The sequence below is a fragment of the Dreissena polymorpha genome, chromosome 3 (assembly GCF_020536995.1).
Source record: "Dreissena polymorpha isolate Duluth1 chromosome 3, UMN_Dpol_1.0, whole genome shotgun sequence".
Classification (NCBI taxonomy): domain Eukaryota; kingdom Metazoa; phylum Mollusca; class Bivalvia; order Myida; family Dreissenidae; genus Dreissena; species Dreissena polymorpha.
In genome coordinates this window covers 94,280,357-94,302,033 of record NC_068357.1, presented here as the reverse complement: position 1 = coordinate 94,302,033, position 21,677 = coordinate 94,280,357, and the positions used below count along the sequence as shown (strand labels likewise).

Sequence of the window (21,677 nt, the reverse complement as noted above, 5' to 3'; positions counted from 1 at the left end):
GTAGTAGTAGTAGTAGTAGTAGTAGTAGTAGTAGTAGTAGTAGTAGTAGTAGTAGTAGTAGTAGTTGTAGTAGAAGTAGTAGTAGGGTAATGATGTTGGGTGTGGTGGTGGTTGTGGTTGTGGTGGTGGAAGTGGTGGTGGTGGTGTTGGTGGTGGTGGTGGTGGTGGTTGTGGTGGTGGTGGTGGTGGTGGTGGAGGCCGTGGTGGTGTTAATGTTATAATTATTATAATACAATTTATAATATTGAAAATAACATTAAAGCGGGTATATACGATTTTTTATATGTGTTTAATTGTAATATATTGATTAAATATGTTACAATAACACAAAATAGGCAAGACAAATTATACATTAAAGCCGAATTTCATAAAATGCAGCAAAGACAAATTAGCGCCCAAAGCCGATTGTGACGTTCATATTTTCCTACAATAACCGAAGCATTCGTCTTTTGTATTAGGATTTTAGTTAGTGTTCGTGTTTCGTATGAATAGATATCGTTGCAGGAACTCAAATAAACCGTTAAACTAAGTTTAGATTCACATCGTGCGTGAATGGTATGCATGCTGGCGGATTCGGCTGTACAGCCGTTTTCAATTTCAGAATTAAACATCTGGCTTATTTCGCATTTTTCGACACATGTTCTTCTTAACTTTTATTTTAATTTATATTGAAATAAATATATAATAAGTTTTTTACACATTTTATATAAATTCATAAATATTTGACAAAATCGTATATACCCGCTTTAACAATTACAATAATATGACAATGAAAATAATAATACAAATACAGTAATATTATATATAAAATGTATTGATGATACCATGTTATAAACTAAATTTATATATTTTTGATAGGATTGGAAAGTGATCCTTGAAATCTGCCGCAATTACAATGAAGACAAAGCCAACAGAACGATGTATCACTTTTTGTCCGTAAACCATGCATCAATAACAAGTGATCGTTTGGAAAATCGAAAGAAAGAACTAAAAGAAATCCTTGAGCCCGATGCAAGTGAAACGACAAACTAAACGTGAACTCTTTGAGGAAGATTGTGAAACATTTACTGATCCCCTACGAATCTGAATCGACCAGGGACCCTTTTATCCAACTAGTTTTGTCTGCATTTTCAGGTCTTCATAATACATCACATTAATCATTGTGTAGTGCATCAAACAATAACTCGACTTAAAATAATTTAAAATATAATATAAATATAAAATCTCTCTTGATATATATTTTGTTAAAATGTACTGAGAAACTTTTATACGAAAGTGTCAGTTTTCAATGTTCTCAACACAACAATGGTAATATATACGAATTAAGTAACATTGTACATTAAGCATAATTTTTATTAATTTCATTATGACAGAGAATTATCGAAGTACATTATTCCATTGTATCATGCAATTACGCGACTTTGAAATGTCAAACATTGATAATGTTTTCCACAGTCTTATCGAGTGGCAGAAAAACATAAGCACCTGTAACAAAATCAGAACTTGTATATTTTTATTCTGTTGGACTATGCAATGTCCATTCCAAAAATTTACACAATCTTTCAATTGTTGTTTGTTAATGAAACTTGTACAATTAACCGCAATGCTTACATTCAAGCATGTACAGGGACACGCTGTTTTTATTTGTATTTAAAGGCTTTCTTGCTGTGAACAAAATTGTAACGTTTGTTTGATGTATTTCTTTATTTTTCCTTTTAAGCATGCATGTCTCTTCTTTATTTGAAATAATGTGCTATATCCATTAAATTGTTTTCATTTTTGAGTTTGCTATTTTTAAGTTACGCTTAATAAATTAGAAGTTGTGTGGTTATTTAGTATCTTTTTTTTTAAATAACATTGTTCTGAGTAAATGGATAGTATTATATAATCACGCATTACACGAAAGCAAAATATTGACTTTTGTATTTAACGCAATTGAGTTAAGGTTCACACAAGTTATTTTAAAGCGTTTGTTCCCCTTTTATGTTCTTATTGATGAGTTTAGTTTTAATTGGAATTACACATCAAAGATATTGGTTTACTAAAACAAACGCCGTTTGAATTTCGAAAGTTAATGTTAAGACTACTTTACCACTAGGCATAACCACAATGGTCGCGATGTGTTTAAGTCCCCTTAGATTAACATACTATTGTATTTTAGTTTATGCTTTCCGGTGGTTTATAGAGAAAAATGAATGAATTCAAACCGAAAATTCACTGTTTCAAACAATTAAAATTAACAGTGAAAATGAGTGATAATTTTATTGTTTAACTGGATCTTAATTTGGATATGTTAGGTTTTAACATCGTGAGCCCCAATTTTACAAAGGGCGACTACTCTGAATTGAATGTTTATAACAACATACGGATACGTTTTTCTTGAACGTTCCCAACAGGAAATTTTCCAGAATAGCAAAGGTACAAACATAATCATCTAGAAGCATAAAATAATAAAAAAGTTGTTAAAAATCGGTGGGATATCGATTTAATTTCACTCGTGATCATACAAAAAAAATATATAATCACTCCTGAATTAAAATTTATATTCCACCAAATATCCTCTACATGATAACGTGTTCACTCCGATAACTTATTTAGACTTAAATTATTTTTTTGAAATCGCAGTAACCCAGAGGATCGTTTAAATGTAAATCAGACGATACTGATCTGCATTATTTCTTATACTGATTACGGATAGGTTTAAAACATGTATTACTTATTCCGAGAAAGGAACGTAATCGTATTAGTAGGTTGGTTAGAAAAAAACGATTAAAACTAATAAATCCCGCGTAACATTTTTTGAAATATATATAAGATAATTTTATACCGGCCACATTATGTACAGGGAATAGCAATACTAAACGTTCATTCTCTCACTCTGTGTCATCAAAGTAGGTCAGAACTAATAAATCGATTTGAGGGCCAAATATGCTATGAAAACGTGTGGAGCGCTTTAATAACTGGCACGAAGACTGTAGTACTGTTACAAAACAAACACAATAACATATAACACTATATTGGGTTCAATGTATTAGTAAATTAACAACATCAATGCTTGAAAATTTAATATAGGCATTGTGTTTGCTTTCTGTACGTTGAGCAACTCAAAAGCGTAAACGAACATAACATGTGAAAGTTAAATAAAATTTAAATGAATAATGCATAGATATTGGCAAATGTTTAAAAAGAAGAGACACGCTTGTTCTAGCTATAGTCGTGATTGTTTTTCATTAATTTAAATTGCAAGTTAAAATTACATTTAACGTAAGTTTTATTTGATAAATAACATTCGTAACGTAAAAATCAGCACGACTACCTTCAGTTGAATCGAAGACTAACGAATTCATGTATTATACGTTTCTCACTATATACAGAATAAACATATCTACTGCGCATTCTGTCCAATACATTTTTAAAACATGTCTTTGTCGGGCACAAAAAATATGGCGAATATAATACGAATCCATGCTACGTGTATTTTTGTTAATTCGTGAAGACTAAAACCGGAATTTGAAAAGAGTTGATACTTCTCGTGAAGCAACTTGAATGTAGTCTCTAAATCCTTCGAATATACTTTGGAATTCCTGAGATGGAAAGAAAAACACATTGAATAACAATATCAATCGTTGATCAAGTGTTACATTTTAAAAAATAAGACACATAAACAAATCTACAAGAAAAAAAATGAGTTGCTGAAAAACAAAAATCTACGAGAAAAAAATGAATCCAATTGATTAACGAAATGTATTTGTTTAAGGAGCATACCGTCGATATGCCACTTTAGCTAAACATTATCCAAGTTTCGAAGAAAAGTTTGTGTTCTGATAGTGCCGCATATCTTATTCGTTTTGCGGTGTCATCATTTAGGTTTTGGAATTAAGATCATATATCAAAAATTCAATGTTTTGACTTTCATATGATTGTGGCAATGTCACGGTTTAAACCAACGGATTCCGATATATTTGGTTACACATAGCTATACCTTATTTGGCTCTGTCATTAATATATGCCGAATATGAAACACGTTTTCAATCAATACTTTGTTACTATTTTGCGATGGTTAAATTACACTTGACAGGTCGGTGCATCACATGAAAGATTGGCACAGAATCGCATATCATATAGGTCTTCCAATGTGAGTGCATATTTTGCAACCATACTATACACACGGTCGCGGCGCATTTACACGAGAACGGATATGATTTTCAGGATTGTACTCAACATATACATTTACAAATCTTTTGTTAAAGAATTGAATTGCGTTGGAGGGATTGTAAATATTAATTAAAATGAAAAATAATGCCTGTAATGGTATTTTTGAACAATTGGACTTGCAATAAGATTAGGGTGCGTTGGATCCAGGCCAGGGCATTGTTTCGTTCAAAAGAGATCAATTATGTAAAAGTGACATTTTTGAAGATTAAACATTTGTTGACTAGATACTTCTCAAAGTTTGAATGACGTTTGTATTTATAAATGTATACGTGGGTATATTCGATCATTTAAATAATATTTTAACGCAATTTACCTTCTCTAGTTTAGAGAAGGAATCTTTTAAACCTTCTGCATCTGCTATATCGTCTGTCATCCAACTGTAGCATCTTTGTCTTAGCACGTTAAGTTGATTTATTGTGTCGACCCAATATAATTCTATGTCTCTTAACTGTTTAATGACATTTCCTATTTGCTCCAATGCTTTCTGGATATAGGAGGGATCTGTTGTGCACAAATATAAAATAGCAATTACAATTAAATACTTAAATATCAGACTTGATTCGAATGAATTGCATTTAAATATTTATTACAACAAATAGAGTGCGCTATAATGCATGTGTCATTATTCTTAATTTTGAAAAAATATAGGTCCACACACCTGCATTTATAATCAACTCATTCAAACGAGCCTGTTTATTCAAAAGATCGTTCCTCTTCGCAATAGTGTTGTTATATGTATCACCAGTGGTTCCAAGTTGAGAGTTCTCTTCAGCGTCATTTTGACAGTTTTGATGTGTTGTTTCTTTCACCTTTGCCAAAAAGAAAAAAAATTGAGCAGAATGTATATGCTTGTATGAATATAATAAATTACACTTGACTATATCACTATCTTAAGTACGTCGAAAGGTATTTTGTCGTTAAGTTTTAGCGCCAATGACTTATTTCTGCGAGATCCGTTTAATCTAAACAAGAGCAAAATACGAATCTTTATTGAAGCCGGGGTAAGTTTTTCATGATTTGAAAAAGTTCACGATTGGTGTATATTTATATTAATATTATATATTATATTATTAAACGTATTAATGTTTCTCTTACAGGATAGTGCTTGAATGTCATCTGATCAGAAGAGTGGTCTAATAAAAACATGAGCAGATGGTTAATATTGGAAAGTTGAAATTGAATAACTGGTGTATTACTTGTTTGTTTGTCTTTTTCGACATGTCCGCTAAACACTCCTTTTTATAACACTTATTTGTTATGTGTTTGTTTTCTAAATAGTGTTCATGTATGGATACTTTCACCGACCGATTTAAGATGTTTATTTAATCATTGAGTTAAATTCAAATTTCAGAAATAAAGCATATTATAATCATACGAAATAGTAGATTTAGTCAGCCGTTCAGTCATTTCAATACGCACACACATATGCATTATACAAATACTCTTAGACATCTACGGACAGATGCTTGGAATCAATATTTTAAAAACTGTTAATACTTTAATATCAAAATGGTGTTTCGACTTCAAATATTGTCATCTCTCACAGCAAACGGAATCATGAACACTGTTTAAAACATATAGAAAACCATCATAGAGAAATTTGTTTAGATTTCATAAAGATTGACACCAAGAACTGTTTTTTCTTTTATATAAGCCAATACAAAATCAAACATTAATTTAATCAAAACGATGGCAATATTTTCACTTACTCTACTGAGTTTTCCTATTGTAAAACGTATGACTGTTCTACATTTTCCTTTAATTGCGACCCACGTGTTGGTGCATAAATCCATCGCTGAAGATATTTGTAAGCGCATCCGTGAGGGTAACAATAAAAAAAGCGACCCCAAAATTCTTGAAAGAGGCCATAAAAGGGCATTCACAATAATCTGTAGTTGTCTCATTGGATACGGCCTTGAAGTCGCCCGGGAAGATTTCCATCCTGTATTTCGAAAATATATATCTTTTAGATATGCCGCAGCTGCAGTAATGACACGTATAACCAGTAAGTATAAATTACAAGTAAAATGAATGGATGGTGTTTTACAAAATATTAAGTTATGATTCAATATTGATATACATTGTAAATGTACCTGTCAGTGTATAAACATGAAAGTATTAGTAAAGACATTGTGCGAGAAATTGTGAATTTTTATATTTTCAACGTAATGTAAATGAATGCATAAATATCGACAATCAGTTTTCAAACGCAAATACGGTACGAAATAAATGAGTGCGTATATTTTCATTGATGTTATCAAGAGTATTTCATCTCTTGCAACGGTCACTGTCTCAGTATATACTCACACTCTTAAACGAATATACTGATGTTCAAGCCGCTAAATATTATTGTAAGGTGATTCTTATTTAAGGGTAACCTAATACCACAATCGAAGGTGAACGTTTTATTTGAATCGCCCCTTTTTTCACAGGCACATAACTCAACGGTTCGATTACATGTCGTCTCGGAATATAACAGATGTTTTATTTAACGCGATCGACAATTCAGACACTTAAAAATGTCCTTATATAACACTGTAGCAAAGTGCCAAACAACGTAAAATAGCATGGTCTATTACTTGGCATTCTTAGTTGATCGAAGCAGTATGTTGTGATAAAGGGCGACAACTTATACGCACGGAGTTATCTTTGCTTTTTGGGATGAATGAAAATGATTCATTTTACAAACAAACTACGGAAAAGCTCTCGTTATTCTTGTCAAATCTCGGATCTGTCACTTTTCTCGATCGAAATAGTGTCAGATTAACTTACACAAAAGCAGCAATAGGTAAATGAAATAGTAATTAAAACAACTCAAATGAAGTCTTTACCTTTGTCTTGTATCGTTTGCTCAGTTTGTTTACATGGGTATGTCAATAATACTTCCGAAGTTTGTATGTTTTCTAGTCCTTCCAAATCGTCTTCTATTTGCTTCAGAGGGATAGCAACCTTCGCCCGTACTTTATCGCTATGCAATCGTATTGCAGTACATTGCTCATGTGCACTTCGTTTAATGTCCATGTACCTATACAAGTTCATGTTTATTTATAAACTTTATTGCAAAAATAAAAGGAATCCACGTGAAATATTTTAACAAATAACATAGTTGCCTTACTATCAAAAAGCGTTTAACGGTAAAGCTAATTCTGTATTTCATTATTTGCTATATACTATATATGAGGCGAATATCAAGAAATAATTGTTAATCGGTCGCTTAAAGGGAATGAAAAGTATTGCCCTTATGGCACAAGATACTAGTAAAAATACATGTCTAACTAATTTATTAAGAAATTTATGATAACGTCTTAATACACACACGTATGATGTTTAAGCACATCTTGAGTTGTGTTGTTATCATTGAATAACTGTTTTACACAGAGTTTTCCTTTCCCAAGGCAAATATAATTAATATCAACATACTCAATTTATCAGGGTGAAATATTGTCGTTAGGTCACAAAAGATAGAAGAAGTGAAACATTGTTGATGTTAGGTAGGCATGATGTATGGTAATACTCATGCGCACTTTCAATGAAAGTTTGTATTGTAGCAAACGTTTAAATGAAGTGCGCATTATATACAGTTGTTCGTTCGAGTCCGACTGGGGGAAGGACTAATGTTTTGGCATTCTAACGTTAATTTTTGGAGGTTTTCAAAACTATAAATGTGTTACTTAATAGACGTGGATACATGCAATATTATTAGTTTACATATATGACTTTATTTATTGGAAAAATGATTACTACAATAGTGTATCAGATGTTGTTTTTACTTTCGAATATAACACACCAAACAAATGTTCTTATGTTAGTTTTTCAACACTTCCCCACCAAACAGTGTGGTTGAAATTATTTTCGAAGGTCTTAATAATCTCGTTTAAGTTACATCACACCATTAAAATCTAATATAGTTCAGTACATAAAAATACCTTGATTTGGTTCTGTTGGTTACTTCTTTTAGGGTCTCTGTTTGTTCCGTTATCTGCTGTATACCATCCACTAGCAACTCTTGGTTCTACAGGTAATATTAATTATTTTTAAAGTTCAATCATAGTGTTTCAAAAATTATTCACATAGTTAAATATAATAGATGAAAGCGGTGTTAACAGAATATGGTAAACATACCACTTACTTGAAAATCTATTCCATCTTTCGCCTTGGGGATATACGTTTTGATGACGGAATCAATGGTCGATGAAAATTGTATTACCATTTCAATCGTGGCATTATGCGCTGAGCAACTCTCATTGGCCAACTTCTGTATCTAATAAATGATTACCGTTATAACACTGTAATTTACACAAAATACCGCACATTTCAAATCGAAACATACCATAAAAACTTATAAATATTTAAGAATCTTATTTTATGTTTAAAACATGCCTTTTCGAAAAACTCCAGTTGTCTAGAAAGAAGTTCATATGCACGGTCAAGAAATGTGGCCAATGCACGTTGGTTGTTGGCGAGTTGTTCAAGCTGAAACCCCTTCGATGGTGGGCCATTATTCTGTATGTAAAAATGTAGAGTGTTTTTATAGAAATACTGATTTGTTTGCAACAAAAACTAACTTTAATATTGTAAAAGAACATAATAAGTTGTATGGAATTATTGACTGCTTTAAAACATTTATTATTTACAAAAAGACTTACCCAGTGCGAGTATCAATCATTGTTTGGTTTAAAAATCAATACAATTTCCACATTAATTTATAAATAATTTAGACAGATACAAAAAAGAAAAACGGTAAAAAGAATTTTGCAAATCTACCTTTTGCCGTAGGCTCAAACATCACATTTCTTAAATGGTAAGAATAATGAAAACCAAACTCGCTTAAGTTTAAGAATCTGTAATATGTAATTCTAAAAATTGTTGTGATAAATAACGATACAACTGATCTTACTATAAATTTGGGAAATAAATATTATATTATATATGGTCAGCTATCAAAAACATTTTTTTAACAATGCCATCGATGGCGTAGCTTAATCAGTAAATTAAATTGAAGTTACTAAGCGAACTTACAAGGAATTAAGTAGGTCTAATGAGAGCCCTTATTTAGTTAGTCGATTCTAGTGCAAACATGACAAAAAATGTAATAATTTACCTTATACATGTTATGTCTGAGTGAATTAGAAAATTATATATTATAAAATATGTCAGGTTATTTTCGTGACCAAAACATAATTCTGTGCGTTTGTTATTAACGGAATGATTTATCGAGATAAAACGATTATGAATTTCAATATTAAGCTGTATGCCATTATTGCTGTCCGAAAACAATGTGAGTTATGATATTTGGTTTAACAATTAACGCATTGTTTTTTAATTTGATTATATCATCAACACTTATTGGGTAAAACAGAAAAGTATAAGCTTATATCAAATGCTTACCCGTTGCACTACAGCCATATGTGGAAAAGGTCCTGCTCCATTTTCTTAAAGCACTATTTTATAAATTGTCTTTACATGTCACTTTAAATTTGAAAATTTAAGCTTTTTAAACATGAAGACTCATAAACCTACGTTTCAACAGTACGTTCCAACTATCAGTATACCCTGGTGTATCACATTTCTAAATTTATGAATGCACAATAAAATCTGAACAATAACCTGTTGGAAAATCAATACGGTTTATTAATTAACTTTAAAGAACACACTGCGTTTCTATTCGCATTCCACCTGCTTCAATACTGCAGTGTAATTCAAACGTTCAAATCTAAATATAACTATCGGATAGTGCATTGTCGCGACCGAATAGTCATACAAATCTTTGACAATCCATGATAATAAAGCAGACAACTTATTTTGCTTAAATGTTCGAATATTGACAACGTTGTCTCCCTTGTAAAAGATAATTCACGGATGACATGCATGTTAATATATTTTAGAAAACGTATATTAGAGTTACGTCGTTTCTAAAATATGATCTCTTAAAAGTCGAATGTGTATAGCATGACGTGCAATATGTTCAATTATTATCTAAATAATGTTCAGAGACATTCTGAGTCCTGGATAACTATGTTAACTCACCTTCAACCACAACCGTTCAAGCGTCATGGGAATCGTTTCGAAACCATTAAAGGTCACTCTTTAAATTAGGAAAACAAACGGGAAAAGATTTCTTAAGAACCTATTAATATTTTGAAATATTTGTTACTGGTTACGGCTTATATTAGCGTCAGGATTTCAAAGCACTTTTAAAATAGGTTTTTGATGAAATGCGACAAATAAACGTTTATTGTATTTGTAGCTTCGCATTACTTAATTATTGTAATTGCAAACACACACTGTGCGTGTTTAAAAACTTGCCTTCATCCATGAACCATCTTTAGAATCAGTATAACCATCCTCGTTATGTTAAATTAAGACACCGTCACACGTTATAGGAAGTTAGACGTACGCATACAACGGCATTATAGTACGAGAAAATTGATGCAATCAACTAGTCTACAACTACATTTAACTTAACAACAACAACAACATAGTTTTTTACAACATTACTAAACAACCTTCAAGCTTTGCTACTACTGGTGTGTGCAGGTAATTTAGATAAACAACACAGTGTGTATTTTTTCATAGATTAAGGTAATATACCGTTAAGTATGGTCTACTGCTCAGTACAAATGTATTCATAACTATATATATACGATTCAAAATAGCAGAATGTACAAGTTGAAGGGAAATTATTTTTATATTTTGACTAAACGCTCAAAATATCACCTATTGTTCTTGTGACCATAAGAGTGATCGGTTGGTATAGAAACGATATCGCTTGTATTTCCCTAAAATGATAATAGTGGTGCCTTTATGACATTTAAGTAATCATGCATCATTAAAATTAAATTCAGTAAATGCAAATATTAAAAAGATGTTTATGATCTCTGGACACCCTACCTCACCCAATCATCGCCATTGTCGCCATCATCATAATTAATATAATAATGACATTCAAATCATAAGGGCCAATTACTAAACAGAATAAACCGTCATGCTTAAATATAGTAATTTGTGTAATTTTTTTGAAGATGATGTTATTTTTCGCGAGCAATAGTGTGTTCATCAACACATTAAAAGTGATATAACTCATGATTTCAAGACCATAAATTCATGAATTTAAAATGTTCGAATGAAATATTAAAAAAGTGATAATGATTGTTTGAAAAGTAATTTGTTTGTGACTCGCATGCTTTTGCACCCGACTCGATTTTAATTCCGTAGTACTTATAGTACTAAAAAGAAAGTTGTTTACATGATGTTTAAATTGCTAACTTAAAAAATAAAGTACTCAATGTACTGGTGGTGCTATTTTGCTCAAATTGTGTTGTCGTTAAAACACCATACACCGTGATACCAACCAATCACCTTTTTAAAGTAAACAGATGGAAGTAAGGAAGGGTGACAGGCTGTCAACATTTTTTTATTTAGCTATTGGGGTTAAATGTAAATACTGCTTTTGAAAACAAGTTATTGTCGTTTTTGCCAATTTAAATCTAAACTGCGAAGATATAATAAACTTACCCAGTTCCAAACTTGACATAGATTTGATAAAGACAAGCATTGCAGTAATTTCTAATTAGTACAGTAAGGTTAATGGATCGTTCTTGCCTAAGTATATGGGCCTCCGTGTGGGTCAAATTATAAAGTAAATCCATTCCGTATCAAGTAAGTTACGGCGAATGTTAGTTTTTAAGCAATTGGATATTAAAGGTCAATGTCAACCAGGGGTCAAGCTAAAAACGTCAACAGACAGGTATTGTCCAAAGGGATGTTCTGTCAAATAATTAAGTAAATCCATGCAATAATAAGGAAAAAAGTATCATCCTACTTGGTACTCGAACCCACGACCTCGTGTTTATCAGTAAACTGCTCTACCGACTGAACTTACCATCACCATCACAATCATTATCATCAGCAGCATCAGCATCATCAACATCATCATAATCATCATCATCATCAACAACAACATCATCATCAAAAACATCATCAGCAGCAGCATCAGCACCAGCAAGGGCATACCTGTATGATCATCATCTAGTCAATTTATAAAATGTTTAATTCATATAGATCAGAATAAAAAGCACACGACTGATCTACTGAACTTAGATAAGTGTGAAGAAAACAAGTAATAGAGTGTAAGGACATTCATTAATAAGATACAGCCATCGTTAATCATAACTTAAGTCAATGTTGAACAGAACTTGAACGTGGTTGGCTTTCCGAATACATATCTTTCCTCAATGCAAAACACAATAACCTAGCATTAACGTGGAAAATCTGCCCAATCTGTGGTACAATATGTTTTTTTAAACTGTCGTTAACCCCGTGAAATATTTAATCCGTGAACCGGAACACTGTAAACGTTTATATATGGGCTATCAATGGATTTGGTGACATTTTTTTGCTACAAAGAGGCACTGCTTTTGAATAAGGCTGATAAATGATAAAAATCGTATATTTTAAAACAATAAATGTCGACTGTACAGTGATATCAGACTATATTGATATCAGACTGTAAATAATTCTTGTAATAAAACATCGCTGTGCACCAAAAACGTCATTATATGCAACTGAGGCAACTCAATTCGAAATCAATTGAGATGTACATGAAAGATATTAAATGAATAAACTGATTTTTGTCTGCTAGAGATTTTTGCCGATGAGATAAAGTATGCGATGCGAGTTTGATCTATTTTTAAAGATTTCTATTTTGCTAAATAAGAAGTACTGACCCGCTCCACACTCTGACGGCGCAGCTCGTAGCTCAACAGTCGCTAAGAAAACATCACTAGTCTTCTATTTATTTCGTCATATTCTTATATGATTTACTATTTTCAAAAGAGTTATGACTCATAATTAAGAGCAATTTGTTAAATTACTTAAGGGAAACAATATATAAAATAGATGCCTGTCGGAAACATGTCGATAAAGTAGTCAACAATTCTTGTTATTTTTTAGCAAGCTGGTGATGTTCATGCTTGAAGTCTGTCCTTAAGTGTGAATTCTGAATTGGCCTTGGTAAAAACATGTGGTACAATATGTTTGAATAATCAAGTAGGTTTCCAGATATACTTCTTGTGGCCAAATTTAAACTTTCATCTTTAAAAATCACCTAGACCTATGAGGTATAGAGACGCTTGAAACACAGAGTCTCAATAAAATGAACATTTGGGGAAAAGTTTCCTTTATGAGCATTATAACATGTTAGTTCCGGTCAAGCGGTGTTTTCGCCAAATTTAACCATCGACATTGTCATTTGACTAAGACTATTAAGGTATGAAGAATGGTGTTAAATTCTCCTCTTATAGTAGACTTTCCTAATCAAATCTTTTGAAACTTCATAAAAAATGATAAAGTTACTGTCTGGACAAGTTGCTAGGCCACATTTAATCTTTGAACTTAAATTGCTATCTTTATCCAACGGATTCGGAAACGGATCTTTCACGCAACATGCTGACTTTTCGTGGTTACCGTTTTCGGCAAGATAGTTAAAATCTGCATGATAAATGCTTAAGAACAGTCCGGACAGCGGCCTTCAGAGTAGCGGTGCGCAAAATGTCTTCTCATGATGTTGTGTAATTTCAAAATAACACAATAACAGTCCGGAAAAGCTCGGACGCATGCAAGCATATTCACTCGATCTTACTTTTGTATCTCCTTAAGCGGACTCGACTCCAAAACAAAACTAGACATGTGTTCCTTCTTGCGACATATTTTTATTGTCCAGTTGATTTAAGAATAACATAAAACACGATAATTTCACTTGTATATACTTCACGATAAATCACACAAAGGTATAAAATCGGTATTATCATATAAGAAATGTGCACAAGTTCAACGTTTCCAATGTGACATTTTCCTAGATGTATGCTGTACGGATCATCTAGATTTGCATATAAAGTGTGCTAATTTATTTTGAAATCCAATAATGCAAGTATTGTAATAGGCTGGACATGAACATATACTTTCTCGTTATCTATATGATTGACAGGCAACATAAGATTATCCTTAAACCAACTACTTGATTTTTACACGCGCAACGTTGTCATGATATAATGATTACTATGACGATTCATTACGAAATTTCCTAACTAAAGGAGAAGTTACTCCATCCATTTAACGAATATAGGACAAATCGACGTACCATCTGTTGCCTTAACCTTTAAGTAAGCAACATTATTGTTTCAGGCAAAATCTTAACTTCATGCTGTTAACATTTGTGTAGTTTTATTTAGAAATCTTACGATGCATTACAACGTCGTATTCCGGACAAAAACATGTATAACACTATCTAAGTTTAAGAACACTTCATGTGTCCATATTTATCTGTATCATTATACAAATCACTTTTTTGTTTGACTTATCGACAAAAATAAGTGCAAACTAAATCTATATACGTGATAATTGGAAAATAAATTGCGTCCCCTGTGACCTTTTTTTAAGCGATGTGGTCAATGCAAACCCCTTTATAGCATCATTTATTAATTGGACTCCTCGTCTGTATTCTGCTGACTATTGATATATCGGCTGTTTCATTGAAATGATGTGGGTTTAAATCATACGACATGTGCTTATAATAATATGCTTCGTGCTGGTCATAGTATGCTGTGTGTGTTTTTTATGCTGTGTGTTTGGGATGGTATTCTGTGTGTGTGTGATGATATTTTGTGTCTTTGTTATGATATGCTGTGTGTTTGCATTAGTTTTCCTCGTGTTTGTTATGGTTTGCTGTGTGTTTGTCATGGTATGTTGTATGTTTGTCATGGTATGCTGTGTGTTTGTTGCACTATCCCGCGGGTTTATCTAACACGATGTCATTTTCATTTGCTATGATGTAAGTTAGCGTTATTTTTATTCGGAACTATCGGTTATTTTCAATTTTAATTCAATTCAATGTTTTATTAGAGTCTCATTCGCAATACATATACACTTAAAATATATATAAAAGCACAGTTACATACATGCAACTAATCAAAATATGATTTATAAGAGACTATATAATTACATACATCTATACATTAACAATTATTGACTAACAAATGAATTCCACATCGTTAAAACTTACTTCTATAAAAATAAGTTATTGTAGCTAAGACTATGTGGTTTTATTTACACTTGTCAATATTGTTCATACATTAAAATACCATTTGTTTTGTTTTTTTTTAAACCCAGACTAGTCTATAAACTATTTTACAAATGTTCAGCATAAAAATTAAGTATATACAATTCATTTTGAATATAAAATATTCCTTTTTTCTTTGAGAATACTAAAGCAGGATTTGGCTGATATATAAAGCAACCTCTCATCTGTAAATATGTATTTAAGTTTCTCAGTATCTGACATGTTGTGATAATTTGGAGTTTCAATAAAAATTTCCATTAGACTTTTCCTGATATTCACATATAAAGGACAATGAAAAAGTACATGTATCTCATCCTCCACTATGTTTTTACAATTGAAACATGTTCGATTACCCAATTCAATATTTTCAATTCGACCAGTTTCTAATCCTAGCGGTGCCACACCGCATCGAAACTTAGCTAATGTACTTCTATACAAAAATGGTATGTTGTCTTTAACATAAGCTTCTGTTCCGAATTCTGTTTTAAATAATCTATACAGTCTCAATTTATTATGACCAACACCTCTAGTTCCAGTATTACTATTGACTGCACTTCTCCATTTGACAATTTCTTTTTCAAAAATCCCAGATGCTCTAATTGTTACGTCCGTTTGTCCATGCGCCTGTCTGTCCACACGCCTGTCTGTCCGTCTGTTTGTGCGCCTGTGTGCCTGTCCGTCTATCCGTTCGCCTGTCTGTCCGTGTGTCTGTCTGTCCGTGCGCCTGTCTGTCCATGCGCCTGTCTGTCTGTCTGTTTGTCTCTCTGTCTGTCTGTCTGTCTGTTTGGCTGGCTGGGTGGCTGGCTGCTGGATTGATGGATGTATGGTGTATGGATGTATGGATGAATATCAGCTTTATCCAATTTGATAAGAAATTGATTCTCCACTTTTGTATTTTAATACACAAACCATGCAATTATCCTAACATCTCCTTGTGCCAATTTTATTAGTTTCCAAATCCTATGGGAATTCCTTGCTTGTTATGTTAAAATTGTTGTCTGATTACATGTATGATCCCTATTCCAGTTATTAACATAAGCAGCAAGTGCTCACATGATAAAAATACGTAATTACTTACAAATGTAAATACAATTGTACCTTTGTAAATAGTGTTATGTAATACTAAGATCTTAAAAAAAATAAGCTGAGACTTATGTACATAAGAGCAATCATATTCGATTATTCTGACCAAAAAGGCCAATACATATAAACCTTTCAAATACAACAATTAACATAGTAATATATTATCAAGGGGGAGAATCAAATTACATAAGTAAAAACAATACATTAACCTTCAACCTACACAATATATACAAGGCAAATCGTGAAATTCTGGCACTTATTCATGTTTTTAACAAAAATACACAATTTGAATTAATTAGGGATTGAAAGTAAAACTGTTTTCTTAGATTTATCTTATATAACGCCGCAGAATTTAACACACCGATTTTTTCAATTACTTTACTAGTGTGTAATTGTTATACACAGGAAGTGTTCGGAATACGACGGACGCCAGAAATCCGTTAGAAATGTAAGTTCTACATTTGTTCACAGTTAAGCGCTTTTAAATCACAGATAGTCATTAAACATCATTCCGTTATCATAATTCCTTCAAGCTTATATGTGGGTTTGATGTCAACCAGCGTAACGCCTTTAGCTTTCAGCTCATCAGTCACCCTGTCTAGATATGTTGGATCAGGATACCCAACCCTTCAATTAACATAACAACTATTTACAGTCCTACCTGCCCGAGCGACCGCCTGTGAATAGCGACAAGTTGTCAATAACGACCACATTGATTTCCCCCGGAACGATTTCACTATATTCTGTACCTGCGAATAACGCCCACCTGCCAACAACGACCAGCGACCGCAATTTTACATTCCCAAAGTCGAATTTGATAGCTAACAACGACAACGTCAATGACCAGCGACCACCATTTTACATTCCCAAAAGTCGAGTGACTAACAAAATCGTTTTAATTATCATAATATAACGTTTCATAACAAATAATTTAGATTTGACAAAACAGTATACACTAACTTATAAATACAATGACAATATATTTTTTGAAGGATTTTCTATTAAACTTTGTACGTTGTCATCGGTTTGCAAAATAAAAAATCTTGTATTCCTTGAAAGAGGCTTACAACGACCACTTCAATCATAACAATTAACGATTTCACAACTGTCAATAAAACAATGACCGCTATAATGCTGTGATAGTCACGTGATAAACATCTTACCAGTGCACTTGTCGGTCGCTATGGAGATATTGGCAAGTGACAGTTTACTCGATAGCTGTTTTTTTTTGGTTTATTTTACACACATTGCTAATTGGTAGCCACCTGCTTCTTTTATGCATTTGGCAGTTTGACGAAGGTGTAAGAAATTGCCTTTTTTATTTTATTTCCTCGCGATTATTTATATACTAATTGCCGAAAATATCAAACGTTTGGGGCTTATATCAACTTATAAAGGAAATTTACGGTTTCTTTACAATTACGATGCAAATTGTACACATACAATTTAAATTCATTCCTTTCTTAAATTTCTCCGTGATACGACGCGCATAGATGATAGATAAGTAAATTGTCAGTTAAAGTTAACCATTATGGCATCCAAGCGTTAGTTCGTTCGTAAGTTTATGTTTGGAAATTGAAATAATACATGTAAATATAAAACACAACTGTGATTTCAATCCTTTTTTACATTATACATGCTTTAGTATTCACACATTTAAACAATAGAGCACATACCCACACTGTACCTGTTAAAAGCCTACTAGCATATTTTGCAAAGTTTCAATCGACTGCGAATAAAGACCACCTGTGAACAAAGACCACAACGTCCAAATCCCTCGAGTGGTCGTTATTGGCAGGTTGGACTGTATATATATTTGTTTAAATATAATATATAATTATATACCTTTGTCAAACCAAGCAATTAATTATTTTACTCCGCCTTATATAAGTAAACTAAAGATCAATTGTTAATTATAATACCAGAATTAATGCATCTGTACCAAATGTTCAAATATTATTTCTAATGTTATGTAAGTAAAACATACTGTTTATATGGCCTATAGTCAGTCTTATGGTGGATGTCGTTCCATTCTTTCTTGACCTGTTGAGCGTGAATTCCCAATTGTGAATTCTAGTTTCCTTTCAATAGCAACTTTTAGCATTCTGCAAATGTTTTGCCTTTGCTTATTGTCAGGGAGATAGGCATTACGCAGTATGCCTCTGTAATATGCACCTGGGAGAGGATGAAAATCCTGCAACAAACATATGCGTTCATGATAATTTCTGCGTAATCATTACTTTCGGAAATCATTATGCTTTAAGTTTAAAATTCAAAACCCCCTGTTTTTGTAAGATAAGCATGTAGATAAAACTATGAAATATTGCTAAAATATACCGATTGTCGTCCACTCAAAAACTCATATTGAATGCTTATTTGACCACATGTCTCATATCCGGTACAGTAACCGAACACTCGTGAAACAGTCATCTTCCCTGGTGGCTGATCACCTGAAAAATATTAGAACAATACTCACAAATATATGAAACGTGAAACTTTATTTGCACCAGCAAAAGAGAATCCTCGTTAAGGCATGAGGTACTAATTGCCTAATATTGAGAAAAACAAAACAAATGTTCAAACATTAAACACAAATACACAACTAATTCATACGCATCAGTAAAATCGCTGTAAGCGTCTGGAAACTCTTTAGAAAAATGAAACTGTTTTCGTATAGGCTAACTTAAAAGGGACGACGCTTTAAGTTTATTCTCATCTTAAAACTATAATATTTAAATACAACACCTAAAATATCACTTAATGTGATTCCGGTTGGAGATGTATACATTTAAATGTTTGACACTGTTTTGTATTGTAACCTTCGATATCAAATTATGACTTTCTTCTTTAATACATTTATGCATTTCTGCCATACAAAACACATGTTTTTATAGAACCCAATACTTTTTAAGAGGAATGTGTTCGTCCATCGCCTTGGTTGTTTTAATATCGCTCTTTTTTTAAATGCACACACATGACAAAAACTGTTTTGAATGCCTGGAAACGCCTAAAATGGGCGTATGATCCTTTAATTTTGTATTCTCATTAAGAAATCACTATATAATAATAATATTGTATATTATAATGTTGTTTTATAGAGCCTAATATAACATTATAACGTTATTGTATAAATATTATTGACAACATTTAGCAAAAAAGAAAGTTTGAAGAAGAACACACATTTTTATCCAATCGAAGATGTCAGCCAATTGGCCATTTCGAACTTTATACAATGGAATTAACTCGCTATTGCTGAGCCATAACGCATATAACTGACAACAACACTTGTTAGACTGTATTATGTGATTTTATATACTTTTTAAATATAGGTTTTTATTTACAAATGTGTGTTTGAGATTAAGTCTGAGAACATTTTGCGGCGGGCTCGCCATTTTACCGTATGATTTATGTCTTGCGATATAAGCATAGGCAATACTGACTTGCATTAAATTATCAACAAGTGTTCTTTAATAAAACATATGTCATGATAACGTGTTTTAGCTTCATTATTCCTGTATCTTACTTCAAGTTCAGGTGCGAAAAATATTTAGAAAATGTTGACAGACTTGTAATAATGACAAATAAACGATATATATAAACAATTTACAAGAAACAATTTAATATATGTGAAAATTACAGGTAAATACAAGCTTGTGTTGTATTGTATAGGTTTTACTTACCTGTATATTTAGTTTGATGTGTATTATTTTGCACAAACATATTTTCTGTCTCAGTTACTAAAATGTTTGATGCAAGAAATGCTGTTTGTTTATGATGCTGATTTAGAGAAGCCCATCAAGCTCGAACAATAAAAAACATCACTCACAATTAATGAACATTATAATTCTTTAACATTTACCGATAAAAAAAATCAAAACACACGAAATAAGGATATTAACATAGCACAAGTTAACAAAAAGTAATTACAAACGAAAACGAAAAGCTGCAAATAAGAAACTGACTGAGGTAAAAGAAATTCAGCAGGTTTCTTGCAAAAAAAAGTAGGAAACACATCCATGAATTTAAGGTTGATCCGTTAGATCACTATGCAACCAGATTCACTAACCGAGTTCATTAAGAAGATTACTTAGCAGCCAAGAGACTTCCGGCGTAAATGCAACCCGCACAACATAATGCCTGCCTCAGGAACATAGTTATCACTCACACGGGAAACCTTTAATGCGAGCAATAAACGTTTAAACAAACAGACTTTTAAACAAGCAGTAGTAAATGTTTACTTAATAGATACAAAATGTTATCAAGGCAAAATTTATTTGACAAGAAATAATTTTGACAACACACAACTATTAATTTAATGTCCTGAAGATAACAAGTGTGATCTGATGTTAAATTCAAAACACAAAGTAGTGTCCACTTTGAGGATATATTCCACAGATCTCAATACAACCACTTAACCTATTTTAGGTGAAGAGTATGAGCATTCATCAACAATTTGATATAAAACAGCCTTCGAAACTAGCAGTTGTCCAGGAGAACAAAAATATTGCTTTGTTAAATCAAATAAGCAAATTATTTAAAAGAAATACGAATGTCTGAATGCAAGTACTTATGTGAGAGAAACTTTGACATTATGCATATAGCACCGACAAAATAACACTAAATGTTATGCACACGGTGTTAAGGTAACCGCCCGCGTGAAACAGGGTAACTCACAGCTGAGAATATCGACTAAACGTTGGAATTCTCAGTTCCTGGCCCTTAGACGTCATCTTCCCTGTTGAATACAATATGGCTTAAAACAATCCCTCCCTTTGGGCAATGGTAACAGCAATGGTAACAGCCGATCATCATTTTTTGTCATATTTAAAACCAACGCAAGACAGATCTTGTTCACAAAATTGTATGTAATTGATGAATGCATTATTCTTATGATTTTAAATTCAGACGGCGGTAAAATGGATGAAAAAGTATTCACACTATTTTATTGTTAATATTATAATGCAGTCGCTTTAAACAAATAAAGTTGAATAAAAATGTTCAGAATTTGACGAACCGATTAAAAGTGTTTAAAGTTTACAAAGGATATAAAAACTTAAAAATTCCTAACCAAGAAAATTTTAGTGGACTTAAAAAAGTAAATACTAAGATTTTTTTGTTAAATTCCAATTAAACCCTTTTACACTTCTAATGTTCACGCTGCAAAGCGACCAATAATATATTGAAATAACGAGAATTCGGTATACTTGGAATGGACTATCTGAGAAGGGTGTAAGGTCCAGCGGTACTTATGACAGCGCTTTGG

The 21,677-nt window shown here is 32.2% G+C and overlaps 2 protein-coding genes across 3 annotated transcripts in view; one reads left to right on the top strand and one right to left on the bottom strand.

The window, feature by feature from the left end:
• LOC127875349 (uncharacterized) overlaps positions 1 to 1,812 on the top strand; it is a 10,576-nt gene extending 8,764 nt beyond the window's left edge. Inside the window, exon 9 of the mRNA XM_052420350.1 lies at positions 859 to 1,812. Within this exon, the coding sequence (XP_052276310.1) occupies positions 859 to 1,032 (174 nt within the window). The 3' untranslated portion in view covers positions 1,033 to 1,812. The remainder of the gene's footprint in view (positions 1 to 858) is intronic.
• A 1,188-nt stretch (positions 1,813 to 3,000) lies between these two features.
• Positions 3,001 to 21,677, bottom strand: part of LOC127875348 (uncharacterized) — a 66,999-nt gene continuing 48,322 nt past the window's right edge. The window contains exons 1-9 of one of the 2 annotated variants that reach the window (XM_052420348.1): positions 9,604 to 9,902; positions 8,596 to 8,718; positions 8,345 to 8,476; positions 8,142 to 8,227; positions 7,047 to 7,240; positions 5,925 to 6,157; positions 4,874 to 5,024; positions 4,529 to 4,716; positions 3,001 to 3,584 (exon numbers count right to left, since the gene is read on the bottom strand). In XM_052420348.1, coding sequence (XP_052276308.1) covers positions 3,498 to 3,584; positions 4,529 to 4,716; positions 4,874 to 5,024; positions 5,925 to 6,157; positions 7,047 to 7,240; positions 8,142 to 8,227; positions 8,345 to 8,476; positions 8,596 to 8,718; positions 9,604 to 9,621 — 1,212 coding nt within the window. In that variant the 5' untranslated portion in view covers positions 9,622 to 9,902 and the 3' untranslated portion in view covers positions 3,001 to 3,497. Of the gene's footprint in view, positions 3,585 to 4,528; positions 4,717 to 4,873; positions 5,025 to 5,924; positions 6,158 to 7,046; positions 7,241 to 8,141; positions 8,228 to 8,344; positions 8,477 to 8,595; positions 8,719 to 9,603; positions 9,903 to 21,677 lie in introns of those variants that run through there. The other variant, XM_052420349.1, reaches the window with a different exon arrangement.